Source organism: Mauremys mutica, chromosome 17 (genome assembly GCF_020497125.1).
Source record: "Mauremys mutica isolate MM-2020 ecotype Southern chromosome 17, ASM2049712v1, whole genome shotgun sequence".
Taxonomy (NCBI): domain Eukaryota; kingdom Metazoa; phylum Chordata; order Testudines; family Geoemydidae; genus Mauremys; species Mauremys mutica.
Window position 1 is genome coordinate 23327921 of NC_059088.1, and position 18909 is coordinate 23346829.

Below are 18909 nucleotides of genomic sequence, written 5' to 3' on the forward strand. Positions count from 1 at the left end.
TTGGCTGGGCAGCTAGCCTATGGCCACATGGAGTGCAGTGACTGGAACAACAACATTACCAAGGAAAGTAACAAATTGACAGATTTTAACCTGAAGAGTAATTGGATTACACTAGCAAATGGGAAGCAGTTACAATAAAGGATCAATGACAATTTGGAAAGCTTGTTTATCTGAAAGTTTTGCACCCAAAATAGCTACAAACACCACCTACAATTATTTAAATTGTTAACATTTAGTTTTTCCTCATTTTTCAATTTGCTCACTTTGTGGTTGAGAGTGCTTTGTGTATAATCAGTTTACTTGCTTTCCCTTGTATAGCAGCTTCTCCCTTGAAGAAAAGATCCTTATAACCAACAGAAAGCAGTGAAAAGTCACAAAAATGTTATTAAAAGATTTTTTCAGTTTTCAGTATATATTTGAAGAGGGCTTTAACAGATGTGGGATTTAAAAATGGAATTTTTTAATTGAATCAAGCTGACACTACAGTACCCATTGTTAGTACAGAGCAGTATAAACTAATCTAATTTCGAACTTTATACTTCAGCCCATCACCACAGAATGAGAGCACTTTCCACATATTCAATGCCAGAGTTATTGCATGAGATCCAAATTTACCATCGTCTATCGCCCTAGCCCCACTCACCGTTTCAAACTCTTTCTTTCCCGGGGGCTTCCAGAATCTCCCCACCTTCCTTTCCCATTCACTCCCTCCACAAAAGGTCACACAACAAAGCACTTCTCTGGTTGTGGAGGGCACCCTCTGGAAACTATTACCTTCATTCAACTCAGAGTGGTTATGGCAAAGAAAAGCTCAGCCTTACCAAAGTAGTAAAGTGTACTGCTTCCCAGCTCCTCCTCACAAAGAACAAGCTGACCGACCCAAGCAGGCCAGTCCTCTGATGCTTTGCTTCTGTGTGCCTAGTCCATTTACTACTGCCTCACTTTCCTCCCTCTTCCCCAAGGAATATACATGCATTGCTGCTTGTGCACAAAGCACTTTCCCAGCAACAGAACTGCAGTGATCCTGCTGCTCCCGTTGGGCCATGGGAAAAGCATGGTGTTGAAACAGAACAGGTGTAAATCCTCTGCTACTTCTGAAAAGCAAAACGATTATGCCTTTGGTGCACTTATATAAAGCTCTTTCCCCTACAGTCCGGCCAAAGCAATACAATTCCAACTAGGTCTTCCCTAATTTCACTATGGTCCTACCAGCACCACTGAGAGAAGGACCATGCATCAGAGCAGTAGCATAGCTGCTACCCTCTCCTGCAGGAAAAGCAAACATCTTCCAGAGGGAAGCGGGATATACCCCATTAAAAGTCACTGGACCACCACTACAGCAGCCTCAAGAAACCTTTCCTTCAGTTGTTGATGCTCTTCCAACAAGGTATCGTACATGGTCATATACAATGGTACTCTAACATGCACACGGAATGTTGGTTTTTTTAAAATTCCCCACTTGTAAACTTCTTTCAGACTATTGTTCTGAGCATGATTTTTCATATAACCATAACTCCACTAAACCTGTTTTAGCAAAATTACTGATACTCCAAACGTGAACTAAATTCAGGAAGCATATTAAAAGAACTGCATAATGACATTTCTACAATGCATTTCTTTAGCAGAGGCAGAATGGTTCATATAGTGTTCAGTTAAAACATTTCTATTATCATAATGGGGAAAGCAATGAGAAGGAAAAATGTTGCCCATAATTTTGTAGCTTCAATTATAAAGCATACGCAAAGAAGCCTATCCTGTATTGTGCCCTAAACAGAGAAGAGCCCTAGCTATCTCATATCAACACTTAGATATTATGGTTATTAGCAATACAGAAAATACTAAGATAATCTCCTGATACAGGAAATGTCTCTTCTGCCCCTCACTCTCCTAGCTGTTGTGTTGTTCCCTGCTGTGTCACTATTTTTTGGCTATACAGGAAGTGCTAGATGCAGCTTATTTTATTTTGGTGCCCTGCAACTGGCCTGAACAAGTCATGACCCAGTAGCTAAATATTTTAACTTTCAAAAGTAAGAGTGTTAGGAGAAATGTATAGATTTTCATTTGATGGCATTGCTCGCTGAGATGAGAAGAGATATAACTCAACGTTTACTGCATTGCTCTCATTCCATACCATGTAAACAGTCAAATAATAGTAACAAAAAAAGTTTATGGGAAGCAGCTCAGGGCACCTCCTGCTTGAACAGATGACCAAAGAGATTTCCTTGAAGCCATGTCATCTATGTTCTGATTTTTCTAGCTGTTACAGTACAACCTCAGAATTACAAATACCTCAGAAATGGAGGCTGTTCATAACTCTGAAATGTTTGTAATTCTGAACAAAACATTATGTTCATTGTTCTTTCAAAAGTTTACAACTGAACATTGACTTAATACAGCTTTGGAACTTTACTATGCAGAAGAAAAATACTGCTTTCCCTTTATATTTTTAGTAGACTGTTTAACACAGTACTGTACTCGCTTTTGTGTCTGCTGCTGCCTGATTGCGCATTTCTGGTTCCAAACGAGGCATGTGGTTGACTGATCAGTTCATAACTCTGATGTTCGTAACTCGGAGGTTCTACTGTACCTCTAATCTACCTATTGGGAATTCAGAGGTATTCACTTACAGTGTCTCTGACATGTTGGATAACATGATCTGGACCAGGCAATAGGCCTCTATGGATAGGGATATAAAACACTCACTGCTGGCCCATGTCAGCTGGCTCGGGCTCCGGGACTTTAAAATTGCTGTGTAGATGCTTGGGCTGGAGCCTGAGCTCTTGAACTCCATGAGGTGGAGGGTCCCTGAGACTGAACATCTCCACCTCAATTTTACAACCCCGCAGCCCAAGTCAGCTGACATGAGCCAGCTGTGGGTGTTATATTGCAGTGTAGATATATCCTATAGAACCTAGGGCCTTGTCTACATGGGGAAGTTTTATCAGTTAACTCTATACTGGTATAATCCCCCCCCACACACACACCCACACACGGACACTTTTATTCAGGCAAAAGACTGAATTTTAGATTTCATTTTAGATTACACTCCTTCCCAAACAACAAGCTAAATGAAAAATGACACTCTTGTACTAGAAAAAATGACCACACGGGTGTTATACCAGTATAACCATAATGGTTTAAATCCATGCCTTGGGTTATACCGAAAAATCTTTCCCATGTATACTAGGCTTGTAGTTCAGGCAAGAAATGTACACTAGAGGAAATATGTTGCAGCCATTTGAGAAATGTGATCACTCACATGTTGCAAATTTAAACACTCAGTGGCCAAGTTTCTTATATATTTGCTGCCCCTCATTTACTGAAACACCATCGGCCACACCCTATATTTCTTCCAAGGAATGAAGTTAAGGATGCTTAATGCAAACAGTTGTGGGATGTTATTGAACCTCTGGAAAAGAGATGTAACCAAATAAACCAATCACCTCTCTGCTTGCCTGCATGGAACATCTAGAGAGGGGAATCTACTTATGGGTCTCAAAGGATATGCTGTGTTTGGTGACAATATGATGGCTTCAGTGAAGGGAAAATACAGTGAGAAGTCTTATTTGTCAAAATGAGCTCCCCCTCTCCCCCCCTCAGCTAAAATAAGTTTGTACAAAGCTGGAAACATTTTCAATTAATTTCACAAGTCTGTGTTGGATGACTGGCAAGCTGTAGCACATGGCAACATCACAGCTGCTCTACTAGAATCAGAATGTAAGGTGAGAAGGGACCACCAGATCATCCAGACTTCCTGAATATCACTTGCCACTGAATACCACCCGACCACCCCCACACATCAAGCCAAGAACAAGAATTAGACCAAAACAGAGTTGCCCTCAGGAGACTAAGCTATTGTGTGCCACAGGCTGAGAGCAAAAGGGATGAGGCGAACCAATGCCTGAGGCCCCTGCAATGGCAGGAGTTGATTAATCGAGATATAGACAGATGATCTTAGAGAATGATGTGAACCCCATGATGCACAGGAAGATGAAAAAACCCAAGGTCACTGTCACTCTGAGTTGAGGGAAAATACTCTTCTAAACCAAGGTTGGAAAGGAAAGTTATAGGTGTGCAAAGTGTTAGCTATAATCGCTAACATCCTATTATGGCATGGGCACTGACTAACTAGCAGACTAGGTCTCTTTCTATGAGCCACAGTGTGATAGACTGGGGTATGTCTGTGTCAAATTATGAACTCAATCATGTTTAGTAACCACCATTTCTTTTCAGGGGCTACACTGTATTACAACCTCCACTATGGATTAGAGCATCCATTTTGTAGTAGAGGTTTGATATTTAGTTGAATTACTAAGTGAGAGAAGCTGGCATAGATCAAACTAGGGTCAACAGCTCTCACCCCTCCACTACTAGCCTGTCCACAAAAACAAGTAAGTCTTTACACCGAAGTCTAGTCTGGGGAGGGGGCTGGAGTTCCTGAGCCTGGGCACATTCCCTAGAGGAGTCAGAAACTATAAGGGATAATGGTCTGTGAGGAGAGGCCATCCAAGACCTCATGCCAGAAGGCCAGAGTAAGGAGAGGGAAGTCAGGAAGGCCTCTAGCCCAGCAGTTCTCAAACTGTGGGTCATGACCCCATAGTGGATTGTAAGCCCATTTTAATGGGGTTGCCAGGGCTGGCGTTAAACTTGCTGGGGCCTGGGGCCGAAGCCTGAGCCCCACTACCCGGGACTGAAGCCTCGGCTTTGGCCCCAGGCAGCAGAGCTCAGGCTTTGGCCCTGGGTGGCAGGGCTCAGGCTTCGGCTTCAGCCCCAGGAAGTGGGCCTGAAGCCCTTGGGCTTCAGTTTGAGTCAGGCGGTCTCAGGCTCCGCCCCCTCTCCTGGGGTCGTGTAGTAATTTTTGTTGTCAGAAGGAGGTCACCGTGCAATGAAGTTTGAGAACCCCTGAGCCTATGGACACGGACCAAAACCAGAACTCACAGGAGGGTGAGATGAGACACAAGAGGGCGCATTCAGGACTGTGATATTTTCCAAAGATCTGCATCTCTCCAGCACCGTTTAACAGTAAAGTACCTGTGATTAAAAAATTCCTTTGCTAAGCCTGTATTCCTTGCTTGCCTGTCACACGGTTGTTGAAGGGATTCATTTAGAAGATCAGAACACCCACAATGAGGGGAAACTCTAAGGGATAATGTACAAGGGCCCCAAGAGGAATGGAGGGCTGAGGCCAGATTGTAGAGTCCCACTGCCCAAGAAGGGTGTCAGACATGGGGACTGCACCTGGAAGTGTGCCTGAGAGACCCAGAGCTAAGAGGAACAGTGACCAGTTACCACCCAGAGCCAGGAGGCTTAAAAGCACATGGGATCCAGCAACTGAGTCCAATCAGAGCAGACTGATGTCCATCCACAGAGGGGGAACTGAGCCAGGTTGCGACACACCAACAGCTGAAGAGCTTGATGTGCCTAGATTTGAATTTCAGAGGATTAAAGGCAGGTGTTTTCCTGAGGGAGGATGGTCTTGGACTCTGGAATGTTTTACCTTTACCAGTCTACCAAAACTCCTTGAGGAGAGGAGTTCTTTATCATCAGTTCTGGTAGTGACGTATTCCTATTATATTAGCTGTTGTAGGCAGTAGTTGCATCTATGCTTTTAATCCACTCTGTAAATGTGCCCATGCCATACAGTGGTTAATTCTCACAGTGGTAAAGTCTACAATTTCATCTCTACACCTTATCTTCAGAAAGCAAAAATTAAAAATAAAGCTGTTATGACAACATCTTTTCAGCACTTAGCCATAAAATTATCAAATGAAAAAAGCTATGGGACGAGTTAGTCAAAGCTAGTTTAGCGCTGTTGGCACTACCTGTGGCAAGTGCCCATGGTGAACTTATTTTAAAGGTGTGTGTGTGAGATCATGAGTTGCAAAGAATTTGCATCTAGTGTGGGAATGTATGCAATGATTACTTATTAATGTGTTTTCTGAAGCGTTAAGTCACATCTGCTTCAAGACACTGATTATACATAGTCATTTAGGAAGATATCCACCGGAGAGCTAACTTCATGACCTGAACATTTTACTGGCCTCTAACAGGCGAGTGCCCAGTTAAAAAAAAAGAAAAAAGGAAAGATTACACCTCCCAACTCAAGTTGTCTCCAAGAAGTCCCAAGGTAGTGATCTAAGCTGCTATTGCCCACCCACCTCTAGTCTTTTGTATTAGCTTTGGCTAGCAGATGATGGGGGAGTGCTATGTTCAGTACATAATCAGGAGGAAGTCTCTTCTCCCCATCCCTGTCATTTCTGGTGCTGAGGATGAGGGAGAGAAAAGACAAGGGTAGATAGGTGTATTGGGGGAGAAGATGAGTGTGCACAAATGCCGCTTCTTTGACCTTCCTTTCTCTATCCTGTTCTACATAGTTTTTCTGATGCTTTTCCTCTCCATTTGTGAGAGCATGCCCACCTACACGCCTCCTTTTGGGAAAGGCGGGTGAGGTCTCCCTGCAGGATGAGGCCCTCCAGCTGCTGTGCCAGTGAAGTGAAACTGATTATAATCTTGTAAATTTCCCTCTGCTGCTCCTCTTGCAGACCTGCAACATGCAGAAGCCATAGGCACTGGCCTGCTGCTTCTGCAATCTCTTAGGAGAAGGAAGAAGCTCTTTATTCTTCATTCCCAGCCCATCCCAAATAGCAGCAGAGGTTCATATGAGAGACTCTTCTACTGCTACACACTGCACATCCCCAAGTGTAAGACCAGAAACAGCAAAGGCTGCTAATGGGATGGTGGGGCTAGATATATTTATCTTCCTCCTTCTCCAAGAGCAACCCAGTAGCAACAGAATACAGTCCACTGTCTCTACTACTCCTGCCCACAGGAGGGCCCCAGCAGGAGTAGCCAAGTGAAATTTACAAGGCTCACTTTTCAGTTCCCAGATGGAAGTCTTTTCACTCATTACTGACTAGCAGAAAAGTACATTTTCCAGGTATTTATGGACAATTACTGTTGCTATTATTTAACACAGAGATTTCTTGCCGTTTTCATTATGCTGTGTTAACTGTGGTAACAGTTATGAAACAGGACACTCAAGTAGTTTAGGCCCCAAATTTATGTTTAATAGAAAACCCGATATGAAAAAAAAGTTAAGATTTGTTATTTAATAATAAAAACAATTCTTAGCTCTTTAGTGCTTTTCATCCATAGATCTTAACATGTTTTTACAATGATCAGTATCTTTCGCTTCATTTTACAGATGAGGAAACTGAGGCAGAGAGGAAATGACTCGTCCAAGATCATCCATCAGGCCAGTGGCAGAGCTGGGAATAGTGCTCCATCCACCAGGCCGCTGCCTCCCCCAAAACATATTTTGAATTTAAACCTTCCTCTACAGTGCCGTGAAACACAAACAGCAGAATTGTGCGGTAATACATGACTGATATCTAAGATGAGTCAATTACAAAAAAATTTAAATCAAGCAGCCAAAATGGTGAAGAGCAGGTCAAACTTTAAAATTCAGTTGTATTAATCTAGACAACTATTCTGCCAAATTAAGAAGGTTTACCATAATGTTATTAAAAATTCTGTACAACTTTGTTAAATCCACCCGTTGGTCACTCGATGCATTTTTGTCACTGTTGTATTGTCTACATAGACTGACAAATCTTCTATACAATGCCAAAAGTTAGACCTCAAGACAATTATAATAATTTAAGGATTTATTTTAAATCAATTTGTTTTGGTTTTGCCAGCGCCCCTTTAAATCAAGTTTTAGGCTTCTTTAAATCAACCATCCTATAGATTTCTTCAAGTGGCAAGTCAGTCAGTTAGTTCTAACAGCTAAATTAAATTAATTATGCCACAATCCAGCACTTGACACCTCACAGTAGTTTTCATGATGTTGAACTTTAACACATGAACCAAGGCAGAAAGACTTTTTTTCCCCCCAGTTAGGGTCAATTGGGTCTTCTAACCCTTCCAAATTACAAACTACAAAAAAGTAATTCTGAAATAAATCAGAGCTGATAAGGCTATATCTATAGTTATACACAAGTCTTAATATGCAGTGTTTTAGTGATTAAAAACAATATCAAAATAAGAACACACTAACTGCATACTGCTTTTATGAAACATAGAATCATATGCAAAAAAGAATCAAATTTCAATCATATCATTGCATTATGCAACTGGTAAGCTGGGAATGCATGCAGTTAACATACTGGGAGGTACCTGAATAAATCCTTATTATACATCAATGAATGAAGAGACCTTTTATTCGATCATGATGTCTCAACAAACTGTAAAGGAGACATCAGTTCTTCTCATGAAACAGTAAACTGCATTATTGATCTCACACTGCCAATAGCCAAAATGTTTTTCAAATTCTTCTTCAAGTGCACTACCTGTACTTTTAAAAAAAGTGATGTTATATTTAATTTGTGGCTAAATAGTATTTATGCAAGCGAACTGAATAAATTAGATAGCCCTGTAGAAAGTTTTTTATAATATAGATTTACAGTAGTGAGTTTTGGAGAAAAAGTGATTCACAGCATTAAATACCTTATACTTCTATAGAGCAAATATTGTCTATTTTAGTGAAACTTTCAGTTTTCACATAAGCAAGTGGTCATTGTCCTTATGATTATACTACTAGAAAAAAAAACTGGTGAAGAGGTAATTCAATCATGTGCTGATAGAGATATCTAAATGTCAGTGCTAATTCTGCATTAAAAAAGGAATGGCTCCATTCTAATAGCATCACATCTTTTGTATAAGAATTAGACAGTACCTTATCTGTTAAGAGACTTAAAGTAGAAAAACGTAGAGGGAAAAAAATCTGACAGGATTTGACAACACATACATACTATATGATATAAACAGAGGAAGAAAACTTTGGAATTAAAGAAAATAACTCAAATACCAAAAACAAAAATCAATAAATGTTCTGTTTCAAGCAGTATCCAGAGGATGGTAGAAACCATTAGATAAGAACCTAGCTAAGTGTGCAAGGCTGACTATATGATGGTGGGTGTAAGTGGGGAGATTTCTTCCTGACCAGTTTGCATGAAAATCAATGATCTTTTTAACAGTGCTGCTAATGTCACCACAGATGATAGTCTAATTCATAGAAAAATTTCTAATTCTCTTATTCATATGTTTAATGAATTTATAAACCAGAAAAAATACTGTATAAGGCAAGTATCATTTCAGAAATACCACCTATAACACTGCTCAATTTAATTTTTGTACAATGCTTTCTTTAACAGTGTCACCCTACTAAGAGATGTAAACACCAAGCTATTTTTTTCAGTTCAATATAAGTACAAGCAGCAGAGGTCTGCAGTGGGACTGGGATCCTGCAGGTCCCACAGGATTTGCTGTCTTAATAGCAGGATAACAATTCAACAAAAAATGCAGGAGCAAATGGGAATTGTGAGGTGGGATTAAAAAATTGTCCCACACAGGGATCTAACAAGGAGAACTCCATTTATCCAATCTAACTGGGACTCGGGCTGGCAGCCAGCTCCCCCCCCCACACCCACCGGTGGCCCCCAGCGATTAACTCCTCCCCCTCCCTCCCAGCACCTCCTGCACACTGCGGAACAGCTGTTTCGCAGTGTGCAGGAGGCGCTGGGGGGGGGGGGGTGGAAGGAGACAGGGCACGCTCAGGGTAGGAGGTGGAAAGAGGCGGGGTGGGGGTGGACCGGGGGGGGGAAGAGGCGGGGCAGGAGTGGGGTCTTGGGGGAAGGGGTGAAGTGGGGGTGGGAAGAAGCGGGGTGAGGGCTTAGGGGAAGGGGTGGAGTGGAGGTAGGGCCTGGGACTGAGCAGAGGATGAGCACCCCCAGGGAAAATTAGAAACCGGCATCTGTGACTCAGGCCAGATCGGATAACCAAAAATTCATATAACCCAGAGAATGGGAAAGTGCAAGGCTGCAGTGCCATCTAGAGGGCACAGGAGAGATTGCCCTCTTTTGGACCTGTGTGCGCTGGTTGTTTGGTTAATAAGAAGAACCGGTTAATGGAGGGTCAGACAACTGGGTTCTACTGTACCTTCATCTTAATCTTATAAAAACTCTTAAGAATTCTGGGACAAAAAGCCACTCATCTTATTAATTCTACCCTTTGCAATTGGCTCTCAGGAAATAACAGCTATTAGAAATAAAAGCAAGTCATATTTTCTTAATTATTACCAGCTATTATTTGTATTATCATGGACCATTACTATTCATGGATCAGGACTCCTTTGTGCTAGATGCTGTACAAACGGAACAAAAAGACAGTCCATGCCCCAAACTGCTCACAACCTAACGGCAGGTCTAAACTACGGAGTTAAGTTGACTTAAGTTATGCAACTCCAGCTACGTGAATAACATAGCTTAGTTCGATTTACTGAGGTGTCTACACTGCACCGGGTCGACGGGAGAAACTCTCCTGTTGACTTAGCTTATGCTTCTTGTTCTGGGGGAGTACCCCAGAGTTGACGGGAGCACAATCTGTGGTCGATTTAGTGGGTCTTCACTAGACCTGCTAAATCAACCCCCAATGGATAGATCGCTGCATCAATCCCTGGTAAGTGTAGACATACCCTAAGTATAAGGCAATGAACAACAGGTGGATACAGAGACAGGTAAGAGAGTATGAGGAAATAATGAAATAAATTGGCTCAGCATGATAGGTAGTGGACTCAGTATAACGGCCATCTAACTATTGTCAAGTTTTTGTAGGGATGATAGAAAAGGAGAGTTTTAAGGTGGAATCTGAAGGAGAATAATTAGTTTTGTGCTGTTTATAGGGAATTCCTCTCAGCATAGAAGAAAGCATGACGGTGTTGGAAAACATATCAAGTGGGTGATTGAAGCTGTATCATTACGGCCTTACAAATTCATGGATCATTTTGGTCAATTTCATGGACATAAGATTTTAAAAATAATAAATTTCAGTTTCAGATATTTAAATCTGAAATTTAATGGTATTGTAACCGTGGGGTCCCAACCCAAAACAGGGTAAGTGGGGGGTCACAAGGCTATTGTGGGGGTGGTAGTGATACCGCCAACCTTACATCTGTGCTGCTGCTTTCAGAGCTGGGCAGCCGGTGGGCAGCTGCTGGCTGGGTGCCCAGCTCTGAAGGCAGCACCACCGCCAACAGCAGCACACAAGTAAGGGTGGCAGTAACATAAGAATGGCCATACTGGGTCAGACCAAAGGTCTATATTTAGCCCTGTATCCTGTCCTCTGACAATGACCAGTGCCAGGTGCTTCAAAGGGAATAAACAGAACAGGTAATCATCAATACCATGGCATGCCACCCTCATGTCTATGCTGCTGCTGGCGGTGGCACTGCCTTCAGAGCTGGGCTCCTAGCCAGCAGCTACCACACTCTGGCTGCCCAACTCGGTGAAATCTGGTCTCTCCTACGCGTCCCATGACGTGTTTTTCATGTCCGTGAATTTGGTAGGGCCCTATGCATCCTGGGCTGATGGGAAGGCAGGAAGTCAATGTCTCAATGGTGCATAAGTAAGAATATGATTTAGTCGCAGAGGTCATGCAAGTCACAGATTCTGTGACTTTACTGCATTTTTGTGACTTCTTCGGCTTCAGCTATCAGTGGCAGATGTGTGCCCCCCTGCCCTCCCGTAGCTGTGTGCCCCAGCCCCTGCAGTGGGGCTCAGGCTGCCAGTCCTCACACAGTGGGGCTTGGGTTGTGATTTCCTTCCCTCCCCCCACACCCCCAGTTATTTTTAGTACAAGTCACAGACAGGTCACAGGCTCCCATTAATTTTTGTTTACTGCCTGCGACCTGTTCATGACTTACTAAAAATAACTGAGACAAAATCTTAACCTTAAGAGATGATAGGTAGGGAGCAGACAGGCCATGAAGCTCCTTCAAACTGAAAGTAAACAGCTTGTTTGATGTGATAGAGAAGGGGGAGCCAGAGGAGGGATGCAAAGAGAGGGATGACATGGTCTAAGAAAATGATCTTTGTGACATTCTGAATGAATACAAGTGGGGCAAAACTGCATTTGTCAAGGACAGAGAGACGGGTGTTGCAGTAATCAAGATGCGAGAGGGCAGCCCGGACAAGAGTTTTAGAAGAGGATGAACAAGAAAGGCCCTATGTGGAAAATTAAATATAGCCTAAATGTGAGGATTTAGAGAGAGATCTGAGTCAAAGATGATGCTTGGTTAGAGGCCTGAATGACAAGCAAGATGGTGGTGTTGTCCACAGTGAACGGGAATGGAGGTAACAGGGAAGTTTGTGGGGGATGGGGATTAAGAGCTCTATTTTATCCATGTTGAGACGGAGCTGATGGCTAGGGATTCACAAGAAGATATCAGAAAGAACGAGATTTTAGTTTGGACAGAAGACAAGTCTAGAGTAGAGAGATCGATCTGTGAGTCCTTAGCAGAGAGAAACGCTAGCTAAATTTTCTTTGCAGGTGAGATTACCCAGAGGTAAGGTATAGAGAAAGAAGGGGCCCAAGGACAGAGATCTGTGGAAATTGCACAGAAATGTGAGGGTGATGAAGAGGATGATCCAAAGGACACATTGAAGGAGCAATTAGAGAGGTGAGAGGAGAAACAGGAGAGGACACAGTCATGGAAGCCGTGACAGGACAGGATATAAAGAAGAGCATGATCAATGGTGTCAAAGGCAGATGACAGATTGAGGATGAGGATGGAGTACTAGTTCTGAGCTTTATAAAAGAGGTCATTAGAGGTTTTGACAAAAGCAGTTTCTTAAGAGTTAATATTTTGATTCTTACATAATACCATTAAAAAAAAACAACTCAACTACTTGTCACGCTAGCAAAACAAAAGAAAATTATGAACTACTCTATTTTGCTCTGCCCAGCAATCCCAGCCCTAGAAGATTCACTTCTCACTAAGATATTCATTTGAGTTCACATATCTGAAAATAAAGTTTAATTACAACCTTTGATATTAACAGTTTAAAATTTTAGTAAGTCAGACAACTGTACTGTTGAAAATTTCAACAATGAAGTGTTTTTTATGCTAATTAAAAGGCAAGGAAAATAGCTTAATTTTATATTTGAACCTGCATGCTAGCTGAGTTGCAAATGTCTCACTCTCACAAAATGTCCCCTTTACTTGCAGACTGCTCCAAAACCTTAATTTTCATTGACATTTGTTGCAAAATACATCTCTGTTTATTCCAAATGACAAGCAAGTCTTGTTTTTGAGACTTTCAGACTGCTAGGAAGAATTGATGTGTGCAAACAAAGTTATACTAACTGAAGCAGTGTATAATAGTTACCCGCCATCATCTCTGCATCTAGATAAATACCTGCAATTAATAACTTAATAACTGTACCTCACAAGTATCAAGATTCATAACAATTTACAATCTATTCTGCCAATTAATTCACAGCATTTATCAGCCTGCACACATTAGAATAAGTGATGCAAGTGCAGGACACAGCTCCTGAATGAGGACTCAATCCTGCTTTCCTCCTGTGGAGAGCCCTCAAATACAATCAAAGTAAACGGGGAAAAAAGGGCACTCAGCAACTTAAAGAATCATCTCTTAATATGGAAAATGAGCTATTTCAAACATGTTTAAGCATAACAAAGAGTTATAATGCCACTTTAATGTTACCTTCTTGCTCCTGCAAAACTTACTTTAGCTTACACGGAGACAGTACAAGATTTGAATGTTTTAAGGACATATGAAAGAGCAATTCCAGCAAAGATGATCAAACCATGTTTAGACTAGTGAAAAAGATTAATCTCTCCACTGTTAAATCCACAATACAACTACGGCCAATGCTCTCTAGATTTGATTTTAATATCCAATACTCTTCCTCCTACTCACATCTAAAGAGACTACTATTTCGGGAGTGGGGGAAGATGACTGTGGCTAGCACCCAAAAATGAGAGCTGATGTTTCAAGCGGTTAATTTATATCCTTGTTTTTTTCTTGGAATTGTATACGAAAATCTTTCAGATGCAAGTAGAAATAAGTGCAGACCTGAGACTCCGGAGAGGACTCCTCAGCTACTGGTTAACACTGTATAGCAATGATAATGCCATATGATAAAACTGTGAAGATTAGAATGGCTTGCCCAGAAGTTATGTGCTCCAAAACTTTCTTCTCTGGATAATTATGCCCCAGAGAGCCTTAACTTCAATAAGTTAACTAAAGCTGGAAGGCGACTAGCTATCAATTATTAAATATATGTTTGAAACCTGTGGTACAAAAAGGTAGTTATCTCCCCTTCATCCTCTCAAGACACTCCCTCTCTCCCTACCACAAATGTTCTGTTGATTCCCACTACAGTTTTTGGACTTTTATGAAGTTGTTTTAGAATGTCTATTACTGTAAATGATATACACTCACATCCACTTCAAAATGAACACTTCCGATTGTGAATCAAATACCACACATACAAAAATTCTAAGCAATGCAACAGATTTCCCAGACTTGTCCTGAACTATAAAGAAATATCTCAAACAATTTAGAAATTCACATCACTGAGTCCCCAAATTCATAAGCAAGATTTTTTAAATTCTGAAACAGATCTATTTTAAAGAGGTACAATGCAACAGGTACCATGCACTTCTATTATTTCGTATTAACACCACAAATCATCTATCAATAAATGAAAGAAATGGCATATTTCAAGCTAAGAAAACCAACGATTTTGCAAACATCTCTGATTGTACCAGCTGTACACAGACTGATAGTTTTGTTTATAGACGCCAAAGTATTTAAAACACAATAAAGGAACCATTTGGGTGGGAATGGAAATGGTTTAAATAACGAGGGGAACCCACTGAGAACCTGATGCACAGTGAGGGAAAATAAATGAGACGCGGATTAAAAAGCCTGTAGGGTGGGAATCATAGGATAAGTGACATAGAAACACAGATATCTCAAGAGGGTTTGGATAAATGTGGGGGAGAAAGGGATTCATATCAGGGGATGTGTCTGGATTAGCAGGGTTTGGAAAATGGGGAGAAGGGACTAGACATGGAAGGCAAGTGAAAGGAAGAAAGGGGTTATTTCCCCAGAGTCCCTCACAGCCCCTAATGCCTCCATCCTAACCTTACTGTCCCAATTCATAGAGTCCAAGTCAAGACAGGACCACTGTGATCATCTAGCTTGACCTCCTGCATAACGCAGGCCAGAGAACTTCCCCAAAATAATTCCTAGAGCATACTTTTTAGGAAAACACCCAATCTTGATTAAAAAATGGCTAGCAACCGAGAATCCACCATGACCCTGGCTAACCTGTTTCAGCGGTTGAATGGGGAGTCATTACATTTGCCTCCCTCTCTCTCTTCCTCCAATGAAAAAATTATGAGGTTGTGGTGCTACTTTCCTAGGTGCCCCGCCCCCCACATCTCCCTCCTGGTGACCTCTTCGCTCATCCAGGGACAGATAATGAGACCGTGTTTTTTTTTCCTCAAGAGCCCCCCTCCCCCCGATCTCCACCTCCCGCCATGGAGCCCCCCCCGCCCCCAGGTCCTGCTCCCATCCCCCCCACTCACATCTCCTCAGCCACTTCATCCAGTGATACACGATAGTGTTGTGGTGCCTCTTGTTCTCCAGGCACCAGGACGACAGGCCCTGGATGGACTCCATCGTGTTGGTGACCGACTGGAACTTCCTGTCCAGCGACGCCTCCAGGGCCCCCGCCGAGGAGGACGACGACGAGGAGGCCTTGCTGCTGCCTCCGCCGCCGGCCGCCATCTTCCTCCGCTGGTCGCACAAGCAGCAGCGCCGCTACCCTCCGCCGCGGCCGGGAGCGCGTGCACCGCTCAGCCGTCCTCCCCTCCCCCCTCGCCCGGGGGGGGAGCGTGCCTCCTGTGCGCGCGCCCGGGCAGAGATGGGCTGGGCTTGCTGCCGCACGGGTATGCTATATTTAACCAGGGCAGCGTCCAAAGAAGGATGCATGTAACAATGCACCCGCTGCAGCCCTTTGCTCCTTGTGCTAGGGCTTCGCAGTCCGGCTAAGGGCGTGCAATGCGGCAGTGCAAGCCCTGTGTGCTGGGGGTTCCCTAGCTCCCTAAGGTACACACCGCAATGAGCAGCAATGCATCTGTGCACTAGGCGCCCTCCGCTGCCTCCATCCCGTGACGTACGATCCAACGAAACACTCGTTCAACCCTAGCCTCTAGCCCCCCCTGGCCTGCACGCGATCCACGCGCGCAACCCTCCCTACGGCGCGCGCGAGGGTCTCGTCCCCCACCCCGCAACCGCACGCAAGGCAACAGCAAGCAATGCAAACGCGCCCCCCCTGCAACGGAGCGGCTCGATTCCCCGCCCCCGAGAGCGGGCGCAACGCACAGAGGCGAAACCCCGTCACGCTGTCCGGGGGCCGGAGCGCGAGAGGCCGCTACGCCCCTCCTCTCTATAGCACCCAGGGGTCGCCCGGCCACAGCCCACCGCCCGGCCTCTCTCACGGGCACGCGCCCCCTCCCGGTCCCGAGACACAGTGGCCGGGCAGTGCGCGCCCTCGCGCGAAACGGTGGGCGCGGCCGCCAATGGTCGCGGGAGCGCGCGCCTCACTCTCCCTCCCCGGGTACGCGCCGCAGCCCCGCCCCCTCGCTTTCTACGGGGCTTTTAACGGCCCCCGTCCCCTGAAGGGCCCCTCCTGTGCTCGCTGAGCCGCTAACCGGTTAGGCGGCTGCCAGGGGCTGGTTACTCTCCATCCCCAACACAGCTCGGAGCCCGCCCATCTGCCGCCATTTTGTACTAGGTTTCTCAAGTTACCCTCAGAACCACAGCCATCTAGTACGCATGCGCCAACCCCTCTCGGGACGCTACCAACTACGCACGCGCTGAGCCCCTCCAGGCGCGAGGTGTTCACGGCGCACGCGCCACACACTGGTTGCGCATGTGCCAAACTTCTCGTCAGCGTCGCGCAGCATACTGGGCATGCGCAAACGTGACCGCGCAAACGCCGCATCCTTCCCCATGGATTGTGCGCAAGCCTGAGGAAATCACGTTCCTGCGCATGCGGGCCGCTCTCTCTAAACAAGCCCCGGGCGTGCGCCGTGAACTGAGGCGCTCTTTCCAATCACTGCGCATGTGCAAAGTGGAGGGGCCAGACCTGAGGCGGGAAGGGAGCGCGAACAAATGACCGAGGCCTTTCCCTTCCCCTGGGGGGGGGTTTAGAGGTGTCAGTCCACTCAGGGCGTCCCAGCGCGACCTGGGGAGGGAGGTAGCTGCCTTGGGGCTGTACAATGAAGGGCAGGGTCATGCTCCCTCCCAGCATCCTTTGTGCTTCTCCCCTTGACCATGCTCCCAGCATCCTTTGCTCTTCTCCCCACACACCCCTTGCTGATGCTGCCAGCATTCATTGTGGTTCTGCCTCCTTCACCCCCTCCCATTAGTCACACTCCTAGTATCCTTTGTGCTTCCCCTACACTATGGCCATGGTCCCAGCATCCTTGGGGCTTTCCTCCCAGCCTCATGTTTTTTCTCCCAGCAGCCTTTGCACTCACCCCACTGCACTGACTAGAGTTGTACTTTGCACATAGCCATAAGCCCTGCTGGCCCAAGTCGTGGAAGAATGCTTATGCTCTTTGGTTCTCCCCACCACCTTTTTGGCCTGGAAACCTGGCACCCTCCCTTCTTCTGCCCCAAAGAGCAGCATCACCAACAACTGGCCCAGCTCATTCTGCACCAATGCCATTTTGCAAAGGCACCCCACACCCATGGTAGAACCTGCACCAGGTGGATGGGGAAGAGAGCAACAGGCTGTTTTCCAAATAGAGCCTGCCATAGAAGAGATTGAAAAAAAAGAGGATGGACATAGAGAAACAATTACCACTTTTAAAGGAGCAGTAGTGAGTAACTACCTAAACTTGTAGGGGGAAAAAAAAGCAAGCTCTTACAAGAGATAAGCCCTCTCAATTGCTTCATTACAATACATTTTAAAAAAACCCAACAATTAACAGACACTATTAAGTGATTTACAACCAAAGTAGTAGAGCCTTAGCCAAAGGAGAAAAGGATCCTAATACTGTATTGTCCTCAGCCAAAATAAAAAAAACAAGCAGCACAAACAGTTAAATTAAATGTTAACATTTTGTTATTAAATTAAGATGGCTCAAGAAACAATATTTGGTTTTTAAAAAATGTGAATAAGATTGTCTTTTTACAATAAAGAGGCATATTTTAAAGGTCTCTAACAAGATAAACATGGAAGTGGTACTTCACACCAGCTTTAGCAGAAGGCAGGCTGATGGAAGAGAGGTTGGTTCCTGGGCTTTAGCTCACAGGAGGTAAGATGATTTTTGGGAAGTTACAGGAAGCTGTCTCTTTACTACCAGCCATCCTCTAGTTCCCATCATACAATACTTTGCTCCTGTGGTAGACATCCTAAGATCATGCCTTGAATCCTGTTCCTCTTATAATTGAGCAAATTGGGCTTATTCTGAGAATTGACAGTGCACAATTAAAGAAAATCTAGAATTAGATGTTAATACAATTGAGTCTTTCCTACATTCAGGACCCAATATACAAAGTCCCTTTCATTGTTTAGAATGAGCTACAGCAGGAAGTAGTGTCGACATCAGAGTATAAATAGTTGAGAGTATAAACAGAAGCACTGTTGTGCCAAAGACAGCCAAAAAATGACTAATCCTACTAGAAACCTGGAGCGCAAATATGCAGGCCATACTGTTTAGCAACAAACATTTATTATGGCATTCTACCTATCTCCAACTGTCTACCCCAGCCCCTAGACACTAGGTGAGCTGCTTATTCCTCCCTTGAAGTCCTGACTCTTGAGTACATTCTCAGAAGTAGTTTGACTCCAGCTACGGAATGAAGCAATGGGACCAGATTAAAACAAATCCTGCATTCATAAATACTGTTTAATTCTCCATTGTCCTGCACAGTCATTCCCACCACTATAAAATGAGTGTAAAAGGCTACCACGCTGGTCTGATAGCATTTGACATCCACTTTGCACTGATGTAGTTGT

The 18909-nt window shown here is 44.1% G+C and overlaps 1 protein-coding gene across 2 annotated transcripts in view; it reads right to left on the reverse strand.

Annotated features, from left to right (window-relative positions):
• Positions 1–16675, reverse strand: part of RPRD2 (regulation of nuclear pre-mRNA domain containing 2) — a 45166-nt gene extending 28491 nt beyond the window's left edge. For both annotated transcript variants that reach the window (XM_044991226.1, XM_044991225.1), the window contains exon 1: positions 15464–16675. In XM_044991226.1, coding sequence (XP_044847161.1) covers positions 15464–15665 — 202 coding nt within the window. In that variant the 5' untranslated portion in view covers positions 15666–16675. The remainder of the gene's footprint in view (positions 1–15463) is intronic.
• Positions 16676–18909: the final 2234 nt, after the last annotated feature.